The sequence below is a fragment of the Kwoniella shivajii genome, chromosome 10 (genome assembly GCF_035658355.1).
Source record: "Kwoniella shivajii chromosome 10, complete sequence".
Lineage (NCBI taxonomy): Eukaryota > Fungi > Basidiomycota > Tremellomycetes > Tremellales > Cryptococcaceae > Kwoniella > Kwoniella shivajii.
Genome location: NC_085917.1, coordinates 511570 through 526559, shown reverse-complemented (window position 1 = coordinate 526559; position 14990 = coordinate 511570). Strand labels below are relative to the sequence as shown.

The 14990-nt window shown below is 46.4% G+C and overlaps 10 protein-coding genes across 10 annotated transcripts; 6 read left to right on the top strand and 4 right to left on the bottom strand.

Moving 5' to 3' along the window:
• Positions 1-227: 227 nt before the first annotated feature.
• On the top strand, positions 228-1197 carry IL334_007089 (uncharacterized protein; the record flags this gene model as incomplete). Its single annotated transcript, XM_062938783.1, has 5 exons — positions 228-271; positions 322-418; positions 462-758; positions 823-892; positions 953-1197. 5 exons carry the CDS (start codon positions 228-230, stop codon positions 1195-1197), a joined length of 753 nt encoding a protein of 250 aa, XP_062794834.1.
• Positions 1198-1748: 551 nt separating this feature from the next.
• Positions 1749-2278, bottom strand: IL334_007088 (uncharacterized protein; the record flags this gene model as incomplete). Its single annotated transcript, XM_062938782.1, has 2 exons — positions 1749-2050; positions 2107-2278. 2 exons carry the CDS (start codon positions 2276-2278, stop codon positions 1749-1751), a joined length of 474 nt encoding a protein of 157 aa, XP_062794833.1.
• A 397-nt stretch (positions 2279-2675) lies between these two features.
• Positions 2676-4329, top strand: IL334_007087 (uncharacterized protein; the record flags this gene model as incomplete). Its single annotated transcript, XM_062938781.1, has 5 exons — positions 2676-3070; positions 3133-3214; positions 3282-3379; positions 3429-4082; positions 4131-4329. 5 exons carry the CDS (start codon positions 2676-2678, stop codon positions 4327-4329), a joined length of 1428 nt encoding a protein of 475 aa, XP_062794832.1.
• A 112-nt stretch (positions 4330-4441) lies between these two features.
• On the bottom strand, positions 4442-6617 carry IL334_007086 (uncharacterized protein; the record flags this gene model as incomplete). The annotated part of the gene is made up of 6 exons (XM_062938780.1): positions 4442-4610; positions 4676-5259; positions 5402-5841; positions 5896-6157; positions 6233-6484; positions 6543-6617. The coding sequence occupies 6 exons, from the start codon at positions 6615-6617 to the stop codon at positions 4442-4444; spliced, it is 1782 nt and encodes a 593-aa protein (XP_062794831.1).
• A 338-nt stretch (positions 6618-6955) lies between these two features.
• On the bottom strand, positions 6956-8275 carry IL334_007085 (uncharacterized protein; the record flags this gene model as incomplete). Its single annotated transcript, XM_062938779.1, has 2 exons — positions 6956-7365; positions 7423-8275. The coding sequence occupies 2 exons, from the start codon at positions 8273-8275 to the stop codon at positions 6956-6958; spliced, it is 1263 nt and encodes a 420-aa protein (XP_062794830.1).
• A 412-nt stretch (positions 8276-8687) lies between these two features.
• Positions 8688-9161, top strand: IL334_007084 (uncharacterized protein; the record flags this gene model as incomplete). The annotated part of the gene is made up of 2 exons (XM_062938778.1): positions 8688-9025; positions 9080-9161. 2 exons carry the CDS (start codon positions 8688-8690, stop codon positions 9159-9161), a joined length of 420 nt encoding a protein of 139 aa, XP_062794829.1.
• Positions 9162-9184: 23 nt separating this feature from the next.
• Positions 9185-10544, top strand: IL334_007083 (uncharacterized protein; the record flags this gene model as incomplete). Its single annotated transcript, XM_062938777.1, has 4 exons — positions 9185-9857; positions 9911-9984; positions 10040-10420; positions 10479-10544. The coding sequence occupies 4 exons, from the start codon at positions 9185-9187 to the stop codon at positions 10542-10544; spliced, it is 1194 nt and encodes a 397-aa protein (XP_062794828.1).
• A 395-nt stretch (positions 10545-10939) lies between these two features.
• On the top strand, positions 10940-12063 carry IL334_007082 (uncharacterized protein; the record flags this gene model as incomplete). Its single annotated transcript, XM_062938776.1, has 6 exons — positions 10940-11059; positions 11223-11411; positions 11473-11701; positions 11795-11834; positions 11885-11918; positions 11995-12063. 6 exons carry the CDS (start codon positions 10940-10942, stop codon positions 12061-12063), a joined length of 681 nt encoding a protein of 226 aa, XP_062794827.1.
• Positions 12064-12179: 116 nt separating this feature from the next.
• Positions 12180-13508, bottom strand: IL334_007081 (uncharacterized protein; the record flags this gene model as incomplete). Its single annotated transcript, XM_062938775.1, has 3 exons — positions 12180-12974; positions 13033-13140; positions 13218-13508. 3 exons carry the CDS (start codon positions 13506-13508, stop codon positions 12180-12182), a joined length of 1194 nt encoding a protein of 397 aa, XP_062794826.1.
• A 648-nt stretch (positions 13509-14156) lies between these two features.
• On the top strand, positions 14157-14902 carry IL334_007080 (uncharacterized protein; the record flags this gene model as incomplete). The annotated part of the gene is made up of 3 exons (XM_062938774.1): positions 14157-14383; positions 14474-14545; positions 14605-14902. The coding sequence occupies 3 exons, from the start codon at positions 14157-14159 to the stop codon at positions 14900-14902; spliced, it is 597 nt and encodes a 198-aa protein (XP_062794825.1).
• Between the last annotated feature and the right edge of the window lie 88 nt (positions 14903-14990).

Here is a 14990-nt window from a genome sequence, read left to right as displayed (position 1 = left end):
GATGATGAAGGAACGACTCAAGTCGTTTCAAAGCAGGACGAAAGAAAGGATCATATCTGATAGTTTCCAATCCGAGTGATACCGTGGGAAAGTGACATCTTACACGTAATCACAGCGGGGTCTCCAAACCCATCATAAACCAATATCTCATAATGTTATTCCTATGTCTTCATGTATGAAGTCTACCTTCTGTGTCTACATCTGTTTTATCTCACCCCTTTCACGAGATGTCTTCTTCAGCTCGCACACGGCTGGTGATCATCGGAATAGGGTAGGTCAACTTGAAATGATCTAGGCAGGTCAAGAGCTAAGCGATAACAGCGGAGCGAGTTGTTCGGGGAAGACACTGCTCGCCAAACACATTCATCGAGCACTCCCAGAAGGAGCCCATATCATTCATCAAGATGACTTCTGCCCTGTAAGCGTAATAAGTATGAAGCGAATGCTGAGCTACATTGCAGCCTGAAGAGACAGTTCCATACTCCGATCGATATCCCGATTTACAAGACTGGGACGATCCAGAAACATGCATCATGTGGCCAGAGTTTCGTTCCATCCTTCGCGAAATGCGCAAAACAGGACAACAAGCTTCACACGCTTCTCATGATCACCTCAATAAGCAAGTAGAGGTGAAAATACAGCAACATGTGTTCGATAAATGGCGTAAATTACTAACACAGTATGTCGATGAGCAAAAGAAAGATGGAGTAGACATCGCCTGGTCCATCGTGGATGGATTTGTCCTTTACTGGGATAAAGTGAGTGGAGGTGGCGTCGGTGAAGCTAATAAAGCAGGAAGTGGTAGACTATCTGGATATTCAGCTCTTTTTGAGAGTTCCTTATCAAGTGTTAAAACAGAGAAGAGAAGAAAGGCAGGTTTATGTGCTACAACGTGAGTTCAATCTACCTATGTACATCACTGATTCACTTCTAGATCCTGCCGATGCTGCAGAGGGAGGAGTTTGGGTCGATCCCCCAGGTTACTTTGACAAGATCGTTTGGCCAGGTTATCTCAAAGCGCATAATGGGATTTTCGACGATGTTGAGAGAGGTCCCGTGAAGAAGGATTGGTCCGGAAACCTGTTACTCCTTCAACCTGGAGATGGAGAAGATGGTATGACTGCAGCATTTGATGAAGCATGCGGTGCCATTCTGGATGGATGCAAGACCGGCGCAGGTATCATCATTTCTTCATAACGAGTATAGTAGACCACCTAGATATATATATTTGCGAAACATCTTTCGGTGTATATCCTTCGATGCGAAGGGGAGTAAAATCGGCACAATCTCCCGATAAGCCTAATTGCCCAAATTGATCTATAAGTCAGCTCAAACTCTGGCAGATGCACTCACTTGAACCCCGTACGTGAATATTGTCATCTGTTACTGCTATCTCAAAATTCGAGCCAATTCCCATTAAGCGAACGTCATCTTCGAGTTCCAGTAATTCCATATCACCCTGAGCTGGAAGTAAATATGCCATGCCAGCTTCCGTGATTACTCCTATTCGATTACTTGAGCCAGCTACTACCGTGAGCTTTCCAAGAGCTTCTAAGTCGGCGAAGTATTTTAGCTGAATTGGGTCAGACGTTGTGATTGATCTTGGAGGAAGATGCCGCACGTCTACGATCTCGTAAAGGAAATGTGCTTCACCGCAGACGAGCATAAATGCTCGACTTTCAGTTGCAAATAGATTGATAGATACTGTGGGCTTCGAGGGCGTGTTCAACGGTCCGAATGAATTTCGATTATGGAACAGGTCGTCGAGAGATTGAAAGCGGTATACCTTGAGGTCTGGCATCGGAGTTAGTTCCGTTCAGACCGGCCGTCTCACCTTTACACCCATACACAGTCCCAGTCGCGGTCAGTACTGCATCGTCCCATGTGGTCGAAGATTTCACCCCCTCGAGATTCCGAACGAAGCCATTATCTAGAAGGAACGCTTGTGGATGATCAAAACCGATCACGCGTTTAATACTGCCCACGAGATGAAGTGAAGTAGGTTTTACTTTTTGGCTCGATGAATTATTGCCCCATAGTAGCCAAGGCTCTGTATGTCAATCATCAGATACCATAGCCGAGTGGGAAAAGGCCAAACAATCTCACCTTGACCTATACTGCATGTCCAGCTGGTCCAAAATACCCTCCGACAACTGACTTTTGAAGTGATATCAGTAGGTTCCTGGATAATCGAGGAGCATGTTGGATCCAGATTACCGTTGACATTGTTCCCGAAAGCTATGAAAGTAGTTTTGCAGCTTTGTTCATGATCGGACATTGGGTGAACCGTTAAATGTGATCAAAACGTAGATCGTTCACTTAGTAGTAACTTTGTTTTATTTGGCTCTATTTCAGCTCCACCTGACACGACGTGGATTTTGGTATTCCCGATATAAAGGAGTTTGTATCTCACGATGATGGCCATGTAGTGATATTTCAAGTATGCTATAGCCCATGTGAGGCGGCAGCTTGGGGAGACATCCAATTGGGGATACCTCGTCCTCTTGGTTCTGCCGGAACGGATCAGATTGTGAATGACCAAGTGGACTGCAACTTGAGGGTGAGAAGCCTCCACCTCGAATGTTGAACTAAATTTGAACTACCTGATTGATCATCCAAGTTCGGATCGCCTCCCTTTCTCACATGTGCGCATCACATCGAGATACTTAGACATCATGTCAGATCCTGCCCTTCACCTGAAAACGTTGGTCGCTCACTATCTAGCTCAAAATTATCCCTCAGTATTACCTCCATTCCTCTCTGCATCCCATGTTCCCGCCCCCGATCTTTCTCAACCTCCACAACCCGACCTGCGAATGCTGGTGGAGGATTATCTGTCGACACAGATAGCCAAGGATCTAGGAGAAATACAAGTCGACGAGCGCATGGAACAGGCAATGGATGGGAGCTGGAGGGGGTGGACAACGAAGGAGATGATGAAAGTGCCGTTACCGGCGCAGGTGTCTCTTAGTGCAGTCAAACGAAGTATAGAAGGGATCTCAGCTATGAACTTGCTCACGGTCGGAGAAGGCAGAATACCGAAAAGGATTTTTGATACTACTTCTGCGTCGTATGTCAAGCTCTTCACTAGACCCTACTACTACCAAAGCTTAATCAGTCATGTGTCCAAAGGTATCGAGTCTCGTACACCCCAAGTATCATAACAACCTCGGTCGATAAAACGCTCAAGATCATAGACTATAAAACTGGGGAGGTGAGTCTAGCCCTGCTTTGCAATGAAGATAGAATCAACCACATGAGTTCCTGATCCCAAAATTTAGGTCGATCGGATCCTAGAACCTCATAAAGCAGCTATTCTGTCATTCGCTGTTCATCCTCAAAATCCGCGATACCTGTTGACTGGCTCAATGGATGGAACGTAGGTCGGTATTTCATCTTAGATTTCGTATTGCTGATCGCTCATTCAGATCTGTCTTGACCGATATCATCACTTGTCAACAACTTCAGTCATTCAAATCGACAAAATTCGTAGTGCGAGTAGCCTTCTCCTCCGACGGTACTTATATGGCCACCGCATCGTACGACCATAGCATCGTTGTCTATCGTGCTGTCGCATCTGCTCTTCCTCCGCCATCAGATGATGATGACATCCCTTTAGATGAGTCAGATGATCCTGCTCTGGCATGCGATCCAACACTACGATATCAGGAAGTGTATAGGATCAAAGTGGAATCAAATCCCGAAGCGATACTTTTTCATCCACAATCCACATGGTTGTTGTACACCGTACGATCATCTCACCTCCTGTACTATGTCCGTCTCCCATCTCAAAATGATGACGTGGATGTAGGCACGGAATGGGAAATCAAAACGAAGAGTTTCAATCCTCATCCGATGGACACACATGTCTCATTTGCGGTGCTGAACTTGGCACTCCATCCTTCTGGAAAAATCGTGGCTTGTCAAACGGGAGATCATAGAGGAAATACTGGAGAACGAATCATCCTGTATGGCATTGAACCTGAGGACACTGAACGACTGGGTGTTCTCTGGACGGGAAGTGAGGGGGACGATTTCGTTTTACCCAGGATGAGCTGGCTACCTGATGGGTCGGGGTTGATGTGAGTGGATAGTATGATCCTACTTGACTGAGCTGACTAATAGTGCAGTACGACAACGCCAAATGGTTACCTGAACCTTATCGCTTTGAGTGGAGAAAATCGCTCCAGTGTCAAGATACACGGCGCGACTGATCTTGGCCAAGCTTCAAGCGAGGTAGTACGGGATTGTGTAATTATCCTCACCGAGAATGGTGATTGGGAGGCGATCAGTGTCGGGTACGACAGGCAGGTAAGGATCTCCCGTTAGAACATATGCTTTCTTAGAATCTTACGCAAGAGTCGTGACCAAAATCTATATTAAATGCATGTATCACTTAGAAACATGTATAACAAGTTCGGCGCTGCGAGAATTCCTATATTCACCGGTCCTTCCTAGTCTCTGTGTCCGAGTCTGCGCTATCAAGATCATACCAAGGGACTTCGCTATCATCAGGTGCATAGTCCAGCCCAAACTCCGCTGTCAATGGAGACAGCCATTCAGGGCTTTTAGGCAGCTCAATAGCGAAATGAGCGCTTTTGTCGATCATACTGGAAACGAATCCAGTGTCCTTGTCAGCGGCGGATTGTCACTTAGCTTGTGATCCAGAACTCACCTCATTCCCTCTCCAGACATGTCTTCGACCATCCTCATCATACCCATGTGGTCTGTGGTCGGTCCCATGACTGGCGACTTGTGAGATTTCAAGCTCTCTCTTGTCTCCTGCCTTGAGATCCTTCCTCGTTGGACCATCTCTCTCCAGTCTGAAACATCATGCTTCTGCCATAATTCTGGGGATACGTGGCTATCTTCCCCTGTCGGCTGTTCGGTTGATAACAGCAGTCTGAGCCACTCATCAAGGTCTTCGTACACGGTGGAGGCCTCCACTGCCATCCAGGCGAAGATGAGAAAGTCATGGACGGCATCAGGACTAACGAAAAGTCGATCAGACACTACATGTGCGTCTCCTTGTCGACTAAGTTGTATCCGGTCCCATAGCAATACTATGGATCTCGACAGCCTTTCAGCACCGCCATATACTATATAAGTAGGAGGAAACCCTTTGAACGAATCTGGACCACTAGCATCAGATGGCAAAAGCAGTGACGATGGAGAAAGGTACGGGGATGTGTGCATGATGGATGCCGGTAGCGCACGAAGTAGCAGCGAAGTTGCAAAAGGGCCGAAAGTGTCGTCGATCTAAGAAGAGCCATCAGCCTGTGTTCCTTTTCTAAGTAGAGAAGGTAAATATTTTGGAAACACAGTGATAGGCGTCAAGAGGGTGTAGAGGGACAGAGACTGTGAACCCAATATTTGCTTCCTTCCGGAAGAATCTACGTACCGTATCAGAGTCTCTGTTATGACTCATCGCTTCTTGACCCCAAGCATTGGTGAATCCAACGTCCGACCACGGGGACAAAAGTACCAGTCCCCTGGGCAGCTTCAATTGTACGTTCTGGCCCTCGTCTCGCAACCATCGGACTAAAGCCAGAGCCAGATGTCCACCCGCTGAATCACCCGCAATTACGATATCTCTTTCATCTACACCTTCTGTTCTGACGAGCCAGCAATATGAAGATATAGCATCTAGAAGAGGTAATGGCCATGGGGCCGCGGGAGCCAGCCTGTAATCGACCGAAAGGATGTGCTGTATAGGTGAATGCTTGACCATTGATTTTGCGATGGATGATGTCATGTCTGTTTCAGCTGCCGTTCCGCAAAGATAACCCCCGCCGTGGAAGAGCAGCATGACGGGGTCACCAGGTTTTCGAAGTTTGACGTCTGCATCAAACGAAGCGTCAACAACCTCGTGCGGTAAGATTGATCGGCACTCACCTTCCTGTGGCGAGGATTTCTCACCGGTGAACCAGAAAGCCTTTACGTCCTCGAAGCCGTACTGCTGGATTTCTTCATTCTCCACATTCCATCTCCCCCAGACGCCTTGTTTTCCTCGTTTTACTCGATGTACGAAATGGGGAATCCATTTTCCTCTGGACGAACAGATATCATTCAGAGTTTCTTTGATATGCCCACGGAGGATGGACGGTGGCGCAGCGGGTATCGTTACAGGGTGAGAGAACTTCAAACTATTGGGATCCTATACGTTCATCAGAGTGCGCACATCATGGTCTACTGCATTTGTGTATGAATCGGGGAAAAGTGTACAACTTACTAGCTCAATTGTCAAGTCTCGGCCTAGATAATCAATCTCGCATCGGGCAACTAGTCCACATAACCGTCTGCTCCACCTGACCCTCAGGCATCGCTCCAAGGTCCATGTTCTTCTCGGTCTATTTTCAACGGGTATATATAGAAGTGTCCAGAATGGTAGCAAAATGACCAGACTAGTCAGAAGGAAAAATACCAAGTATAATCGTCTGAAAAATGGATGTCGATAAGGGAAAGACTGTATAGCGTTGTTGAGCTGTACGTAGCCTAGCATCAGTGAATCACCTTTTTACTGGTAGCCAAATCACACTAACAAGTAAAGCTTGTATAGCTTCCGAAGTCATCTCACCCCAGCTCTCATCGGGATTGGGGATCGTCCTACTCTCCATTTTTAGCGAGTTTCGATCCAGAGTTGCCGCTATCAGTCATGGTCGAGGCATACTGTAGGCTTGTAAATGATGTGATTGATCAGAAACAAAAAATTGCGTATTGCACACGACCCAGAAGTGCAGAAAAATTATAAGAATAATCAAACCGCTAAAAAGCATGGAGGGATGGTCTCGAAATATTTACAGTCTTTATCAGTGGACGTATCCTGTGGAGGTCGTGTGACCATCGGCGACCGACCATCAATCGAGGTAATTGTATACAAGGATTTATACATTATGCAAAACGTCTGAAGATATACAATGTGTTACTACATTTAGATTGGATATACTCTTCTTGACTAATCCATCTGCACATCACCATCCATATCCATAGGCTCATCCTCGGCCATATGCATTGATTCTGGTTTGTCATAATTCTCGTCGTCATCCACCTCCTGAAAACGCCCAGAGTCCACATATTCTTTGTCAGGCTGCCAATTCCTGACTGCAGATTCATTCCAATCTCCAGGAGGGATACCTAACGGTCGATACACGACAAGAGAGCTTTGATCACCGGTATGAGGAAATTTGGCATTCAATCGATCTCGTTGCGTTTTGAGCAAGTGAGTGAGAAGTGAAGGTGATAGAGTGAAACCTTGCATGCCGGGCTGGGAAAGATACGACTCCTCGATGTCTTTCTCTTCGGGAGAAGGTGAACGAGAAGAAGCGCGGGAAGATGATGTATCAGAGAGACAAGTAATGACGATACCTGTATATATCGTCGTCAGCATTACCGCGACACAGGCGAGCTAGCAAAATCACTTACGGTCTTTTTCAGGCTCGTGCCAAATGGTCTTCCTTTTTCTTCTCTTGTCGACTTCATTCATTACTATTGATGGAACATCGTCCATATCCATATCCATTTCACCTTCCCTCTTCACTCTCTTCCCTTTGGGCTCGATTTCCATGCTGGCGTCACTATCATGTTCTCTGCTTCTTCTTCCCGAGCGAGGAATATGTGTCGTGACATCTTCCACACCAAGCTCAGCGTTTGATCCGAAGGTTTCAGGCTGATCAGGTTGAACGATCTCATCAGCCTGCTGCGCAACACCAGCGTATCTTCTGCGCCGTTGAAAGGGATAGGTGAATGTGGTATCAGAATCATGATTCTCTTCGCCCGATGTGGTAGGCGACGTTGAAGAAGAAGAACTAGATGATGGACCAGCACGAGTAGGGATCGACCAGTGATGTGTAGTAGAGTGGTGATGATGCCTTTTACTTGACCTTTCGTCGGGAAGTACCTCCACTCTCACGTCATTGTTTGCCGATCGTGTCAAGCCAATACCCTCGTCCTTTTCAGTCGCTTGATCGGCATGGTCGAGAAGCTGATCTGGGTCAATGGGTACTCTGTTAGCTTGCTCGATCGAAATTGACAAGCTCTGAAAGCCGTTCGCGAGGTTTGGTCTTCTCCTCTTGCTGTGATGATAAGAAGATTCTTCTGGAGGTGAGGAACGGCCGTTGCTAGTCCATGGCGATGGCGCTGTGTGTGGCTGTTGAGCTTGAGGTGTTGTGGTAGGTGATGGAGGAGACGCGGCTCTTTTCCTACTTGGCGTATAAAATGGAGATGATGGCAGGACGAAAGGCTGAGCAGGGTCGACAGATTGCGCTGCCATTGTCATGGTGGAGCTTTAGCGATCTTGTAAGAGTGGCATGAAGACGGTGATTTGAAGCAACCGAAAAAGAAGAGTGAAGGAAGAATGTAGGATTAGTAGCTATCTGATTTCATAAGAACCCAGAATACTCTGGAACCACACAAAACCAAATTACGTAAATGGGATCTATCCTTCCAATAGCAACTTGTCGTGTGATCTGCACGTGTTTTTGCTTTTGTTTTGAGATCCCCCCATTGTGCCCCCCCAACCCCCTTATCTTTTCAACCTCTCGTCCTATCCTGCAAATAGACCTTCTTATCGTGGTCTTCCGTTTGGATTACGAGCATATTCGTCAATTCCAATCTCCCTTCAAGCTGGTAATCCTTTTGATCAAGTTCGTGTAGATTCTCCACATTCTCCGGATAGTCTTTTCACCTTCATGGCTCTTCCCAAAGTGGACAGACCTATCCCCGCAATGGTCCTTACACCCCATGCCAACTACAACTCTCCCGGTCAACTGTCACCAGTGGCATCGACAGGTCAACCCAGCACTTCCTCCTTGCCTCATACCGCTTCCAGTGATTCTTACTTCCCTCCATCAGGTGGCCCACCCAGGTTGCGGAAGACATCTACTGGCAGTTTCTCAAAGCTCTCGGAGTTCTCGCTCGACGGTCCATTGCTTGATGAGAAGGAAAGATACGCGCCAGAAGCCGATGCGGAGGTTCCGACTAACAGTATCAATAACGTGAAACACGTATCTTTGAGCGTTGATGCTTCGTAAGTTTCATGACTTGGGATATGTGACCATTTCTGACCACCTAAATCCCGTAGAGAATGGAGACATCCAGTATTCAAGCAAAAAGTCCTAGGTATACTGCGACGATTGGTGAGTTATCCCTCAGGGGAGAAGTAGCTGATATGGTACAGAGAGTTCCAATGTGGTCATCTACCCTCCTGACACCATCGTCTATCCACCTGCAAAAGGTTTCTGGCGCTTTAACCAACGCTGTATTCTTCGTGTCCTTCAATCCGGCTCCTGACCCCACCTCTCCGTCTGAGTCTCCACTGCTCACACCAACAATGCCAGCCTCAGATCCTTCACACCCACCACCTATCACCCCTGATCAATATCCTCCCACACTATTGTTCAGAGTGTATGGTGTCAGCTCTGACGCTTTGATCTCCCGAGATGAAGAGCTACGAATCCTATATGTACTCTCTACCGAATATCATATCGGTCCAAAAATCTACGGCACATTCCAAAATGGTCGAGTGGAACAATTTTTCCCGTCTCGTGCTCTGACGGCTGTGGAGCTCAGAGAGCCCCATATCTCTCACGGGATAGCTAGGAGGATGAGGGAATTGCACTCAGTCGATCTGAGACTGATCGGTTTCGAGCAAGGGAGGGAGACTGAGCCGATGGTATGGAAATGTATTAGAGAGTGGTCTCAAGCTGCAGAAGAGGTTCTGGGCACATTATCAGCGTTAGGCGGGAAATGGGAGACATGGGTTGAAACATTCGGTCATCACAAGATTAAGAAGGAAGTGGAAAGTTATAAGAGATGGGTGGATAATGAGCAAGGCGCGGGTAGAGGTGCTGTGTTCGCTCGTGAGTGGAGAGAATCTCTGTGCGTGGAGCAATGTCGCTAACATATGGCATAGACAATGATACGCAATATGGAAATATATTGTTGCTCGACATTGATCTACCCCCTAACGTACCAGATCACCATCGTGTGAGCTTGACTATCAAGGAATGTACCTCTTCAAGGTCGCTGACATCTCTTTTAGTATGTTGTGATCGACTTTGAGTACTCCGCGCCTAATGCTCGAGGATTCGATATAGCGAATCACTTCCATGAATGGAGAGCGAATTATCACCACCCAACTCATTCACACTCGTTACAACCTCATTTCCCCTATCCTTCATTGACTCAACGACAAGACTTCTATCGCGCTTACCTGTCAATTGAAATGGATGGCAGGAAGGAGATCGTCGGTCATAGAAAGGATGTGCTGGGCGAAAAGGTCGATGTATTGGAAAGGGAAGTCAGGATATGGAGCCCTGCCCCGAGTATCTTCTGGGCATTGTGGGGTATCATTCAAGCTCAAGAACAAGTCGAAGGGATTATTGAGAAGCAAGATGGTTATGTACCGGAGTTTGACTATCTTGTAAGTGTGTTCCCCCTTCCACCTGCTTTTGAACGTCCCCTGACATGTTGCCCCCTAGTCCTACGCTATGGAGCGACTTGAGATGTTCCGAAAGGAAGCTGGGGAATTAGGCGTACCTTTGTAATTCTCAATCGAACCCAATTTGTACTGAAATCGTTGCATCAAACCTATACCATGATATATATGAACCGCATGCATGTAGATATACTGTGAAATCACATGAAATCACAGAATTCCAACAGTGCTTCGGTGATGTTCGGTGATTTGGTTTCCCGTGTGTCCAATGTGACCGTGGGAAAGCAGGATTAAATGACGCAGACGAGGAATGAGCTGACAGAGCACACCACCACCAAATACGTTCACACAAATGGCTCACAAATCAGTTTCCCAACCTATCTAGTCCTCATTTGATACTATATCACTCTCATACACTCGATTCAAAGTCCCTCATTGCACGGTCCCCACGTTTGTGCAATTTTCCACTTGCCTTTCTAGCTCAGCGTTAAGCAGATATAAATGATGGTCGCCTTCGCCAGAATCGCTCCTCGAGTAGCTTCTACTCCTCTTAAAGCTAGGACTTTTGCTGCTATCACCATGAGAGGAAAACACACTTTACCGGAGCTCCCTTACGCTTATGATGTGAGTAGTTACGTTCTCTCCGACTTGATACTGTGTGTTGGAACAGAATCTGTTCTATCCGTCGTATCAACCGACCCATACAACATCGCCTTCTGATCATTCCGGATGCTTTCTCAATGTATCGCTCAACCATCCAGATTCATGCTGATATTGACTGTTCTAGGCTCTTGAGCCATCTATCTCTTCCGAGATCATGACCCTCCATCACACTAAGCATCATCAAACCTATGTTACCGGGTTGAACACCGCCGAGGAATCTCTTCAAAAACTTCAAGCCAGCGGTGATGTCAAGTCTGCTATCGCTTTGCAACCAGCTTTGAAATTCAACGGTGGTGGTCATATCAACCATTCAGTCAGTTATGACAGATTATATGATCAAAACATGTTTTACTGATAATCAATAACCATTGTAGCTCTTCTGGAAAAATCTTGCTCCCCACGGTTCTTCCGAAGCTAAATTCCCTTCCTCCGGCGCTCTTTACGACCAAGTCCAAGCCGACTTTGGCGGATTTGAGAACCTCAAGAAAGAAGTAAACACCAAAACCGCCGCCGTCCAAGGTTCAGGATGGGGCTGGTTAGGCTTCAACAAGAGTACCAAGAAATTGGAAGTCGTTACCACCCCCAACCAGGATCCCCTTTTGTGTGAGTTCAATCGTTTCAATCGTATTCTCTTGGATTCGATCGAGGAACAGTGGTATTGGACAATTGTGTTGACCAAATGATTGAATATTTTAGCTCATGTCCCAATTATTGGTATTGATATCTGGGAGCACGCGTGAGTAAAGATTAACTAATGAAACCCCATTCAAGCTAATTGTCTTGCAGTTTCTACCTCCAATACAAAAATGTCAAACCCGACGTGAGTGATGGAACCTTCACGTTCTTGCCTTGTATGAGGACTTTGTTTTTGAGTGACAGCTAATCCTTTCCTTCAGTACCTCAATGCCATCTGGGACGTCATCAACTTCCAAGAAGCTGAGAAGCGACTCAAGGAGGCTTTGTAAACAAATGTGTTAACGGCATCGCCGGTGAATTATGATACCACACCGAGAGGATAGTAAGAAGTACATCGTTCAATTATGCATTTTATTGAGCTTGACAGATTGTGATTGATTACACATTATGGGTATACAAAATCCATGGTTTGGTTGAGAGACAACCACTTCTTGTCATTGTTTGTAGCTCTGCTCCATTTGTCGAGCTGAAGATGTCCACTTTCGTTGACTGTAGATATTTTGTGCTTCTTTGGCCTTTTCAACTGTCCCAACTCGGCTACGGGTTGATCTATGACCTTGCCATCTTGCCAATCTTGGAATTCCTCATAAGAGCATTGTTTCCATCGCTCTTCCGCTGTTTCTACATTTATGGGACGTGCCCAGACTAGTCCATCCCAGAACCGCTTGTAAGTTCTTTGAAAAAGCCGAGAGTCAAGTCGGCGGGGTAATCCCCATATATGAGGATTCTGTCTGGTTGCTTTAGGTCTAGGTGGGAGCAAAGGGGATTCTTGAAGTCGTCGGCCACATTTGATAGGGAAAAGCCTCCGAATGGACGGTTTGAGAAAAGAGAGATCAAGCAGTGTTAGCTTATCTAGTTGTGAGACCCCAGCTTGATCGATTCCGGAAAGAATACGCAAATTATGGATAATCCCACTTCGTTCCCATCCTGTTGTCGCAGGAGCCGTCTCTGATTCTTCATCTTGAGTGTTTCGAGAAACAGGAAGAACGATAGGGGGTTTCACATGATGCCAGTCCCTCTCTACAGACCTTTTGAGCTCTGTTCTGATCCTGCAAGCGGGAACAATTTTCCTAGCGCGAGGTTGTGCTTCTGATGGCGCTGCGGCTGGCGGTCGGAAAGGAAGCAGAGGTGGGGGGAGCGAATCTATAAGGGGATCTACAGAGTATCGAGCGGAGATTTTCTGACGATGTTGCAGTTATGTCAGCTCCTGTTGCGCATCTAATTGTGACAAAGCTTACACGAAGCAGATCCCATCTCATGACACCTCTTTGTCCATATGTTTCCTCAATTAGTCTAGTCAAAGCATGAGGGTGACAAGCCACGGCTGCTCGAAGACGTTCCAGTTCCTGTAGAATGCAAGCACTGATTAGCAAAGAATCAAGTACCAGACCATATCACGAATTGTTGAAGGCCACGTGCATACCTTTTCAGCCTTCTTCAGTGCTTTATCCCTCTTCCATCTTCTTGCTCTCTCCAAAGCTGCTTTGGAACTTTCAGACGGGGGTACAATATCTTGCTCGATTTGCAAAGTTTTCAATTCTTCGGCAGTCAATAAGTTCCTACCAGATGATAGCAGGAGCTTTTTATACCGAGGAATGAGTATCGACCATATATGTGGATCTGGAATCAATTGTAAATGCTGAAGAAAGCGACGGTACAGCTGTTTTGAATTGGAGGTTGATCTGATTGACGGGAAAGAAGAAGGAAGGAGCATGACCCGGAGGTGGAGCGAAGGGAGTATGGAAATTGCCCCCTTCACCTATACACTGTATTCATCAACTGTACGAGGATGGCATCAGCCTCTTTCAACATAAGAGGAGCATTTCAGAAATGAGGAACAAACAAACGGAGATAATCCAATCTCAAATCCGATATCGTGCTATTACGTAACTGACATTCATCGGAGGTTACTAGCCAAAAGTCCGGTGTGTAGTAGGGGGTTATTAACGAGAATGACGTCAATCATATACAAAAGATGATGAATTGTCACTCCCCCCCTATGGTGATGGTTTTATTATAACAGGATCGATCGAATAAACTATTTATTATTATAAAGAAAGTTACATCTTCCTCTCTCCACTTACTTCCTCCAATTGAAAACCCCCATCCACTTGCGACAGAGAAGCAAACGTAAGTACATCACTAAACTTTACCTGCTCCTTCTGAACCCCTCATATATCGTTGATTCACACCTTTCAGTATGCTGACCAGTACAATTCGACCTCTTTCGATCACTGCTCGCTCTCTTCCTACCGTTCGCCTGATCGCCACGTCCACTTTCCGGCTTCCTACCTTTTCTGTTCCCCGTGATTCGACCGCTTTTTCACACAACCATCCTCGTGCATTACACAGTACATCCAAAATGTCAGACGAATATTCCAAGACCGCTTCAGCTCAACCTTCACTCACTGAAAAGTTGACCACCCTTCGAGCGTTCTTCAAGGCTCAAAAATCAGTCATCCTCACCACTCACGCTCCCGATGGATCCCTTCACGCTCGAGTCATGGCCGTTGCCGAGATCACACCTGATTGGAAATTCAGATTCATTTACGACAAAGAATCATACAAAGAAGTAGAAGTCGACAACGAGTGAGTACACCGTTTAGCGCTTATAGCAAGTCGTGCGTCAAATCGTCAACGCCGAGGAACTGACCTGCCGATTTTTTCCATTGCGAACAGCAAACACGTCAACATCGCTGTTGATGGTACCCCCAGCAACACAGGTTGGGCATCAATCGCTGGTAAAGCTGCGTAAGTCATATACCTCTGGCGGTCGCCTTGTTTAGACTATAAGCTAAATCCTCGGATAGCCGACTTGACGACAAAGAAGTTGTTGAGAAACTTTGGAACCCAACCACCAAAGCATGGTTCGGCGACAAAGGTGACGGTGTACATGATGGTACTCCTTCCGACCCCAGAATAGCGGTCTTCCAAGTTACTGTTGATGAGATCAGACACTTCCACCAAGAGAAGACTACCGTTGGTTTGCTTGTTGACGTTGTATCATCCGCCATCTCTGGATCCACAGCATCACCTGGCTCACTCAGAACCATCACCAAAGAGGAAATATCCTCAGCATGGGCTAAGAATGAGCTCAAGGAGCCTTAGTTGAGAATGGAGAATCATGAGACGGAAATTGAAGTACAATTGAAGTAAAGATGATATCAAGATATTTGAATCAATATGCATTTGACTT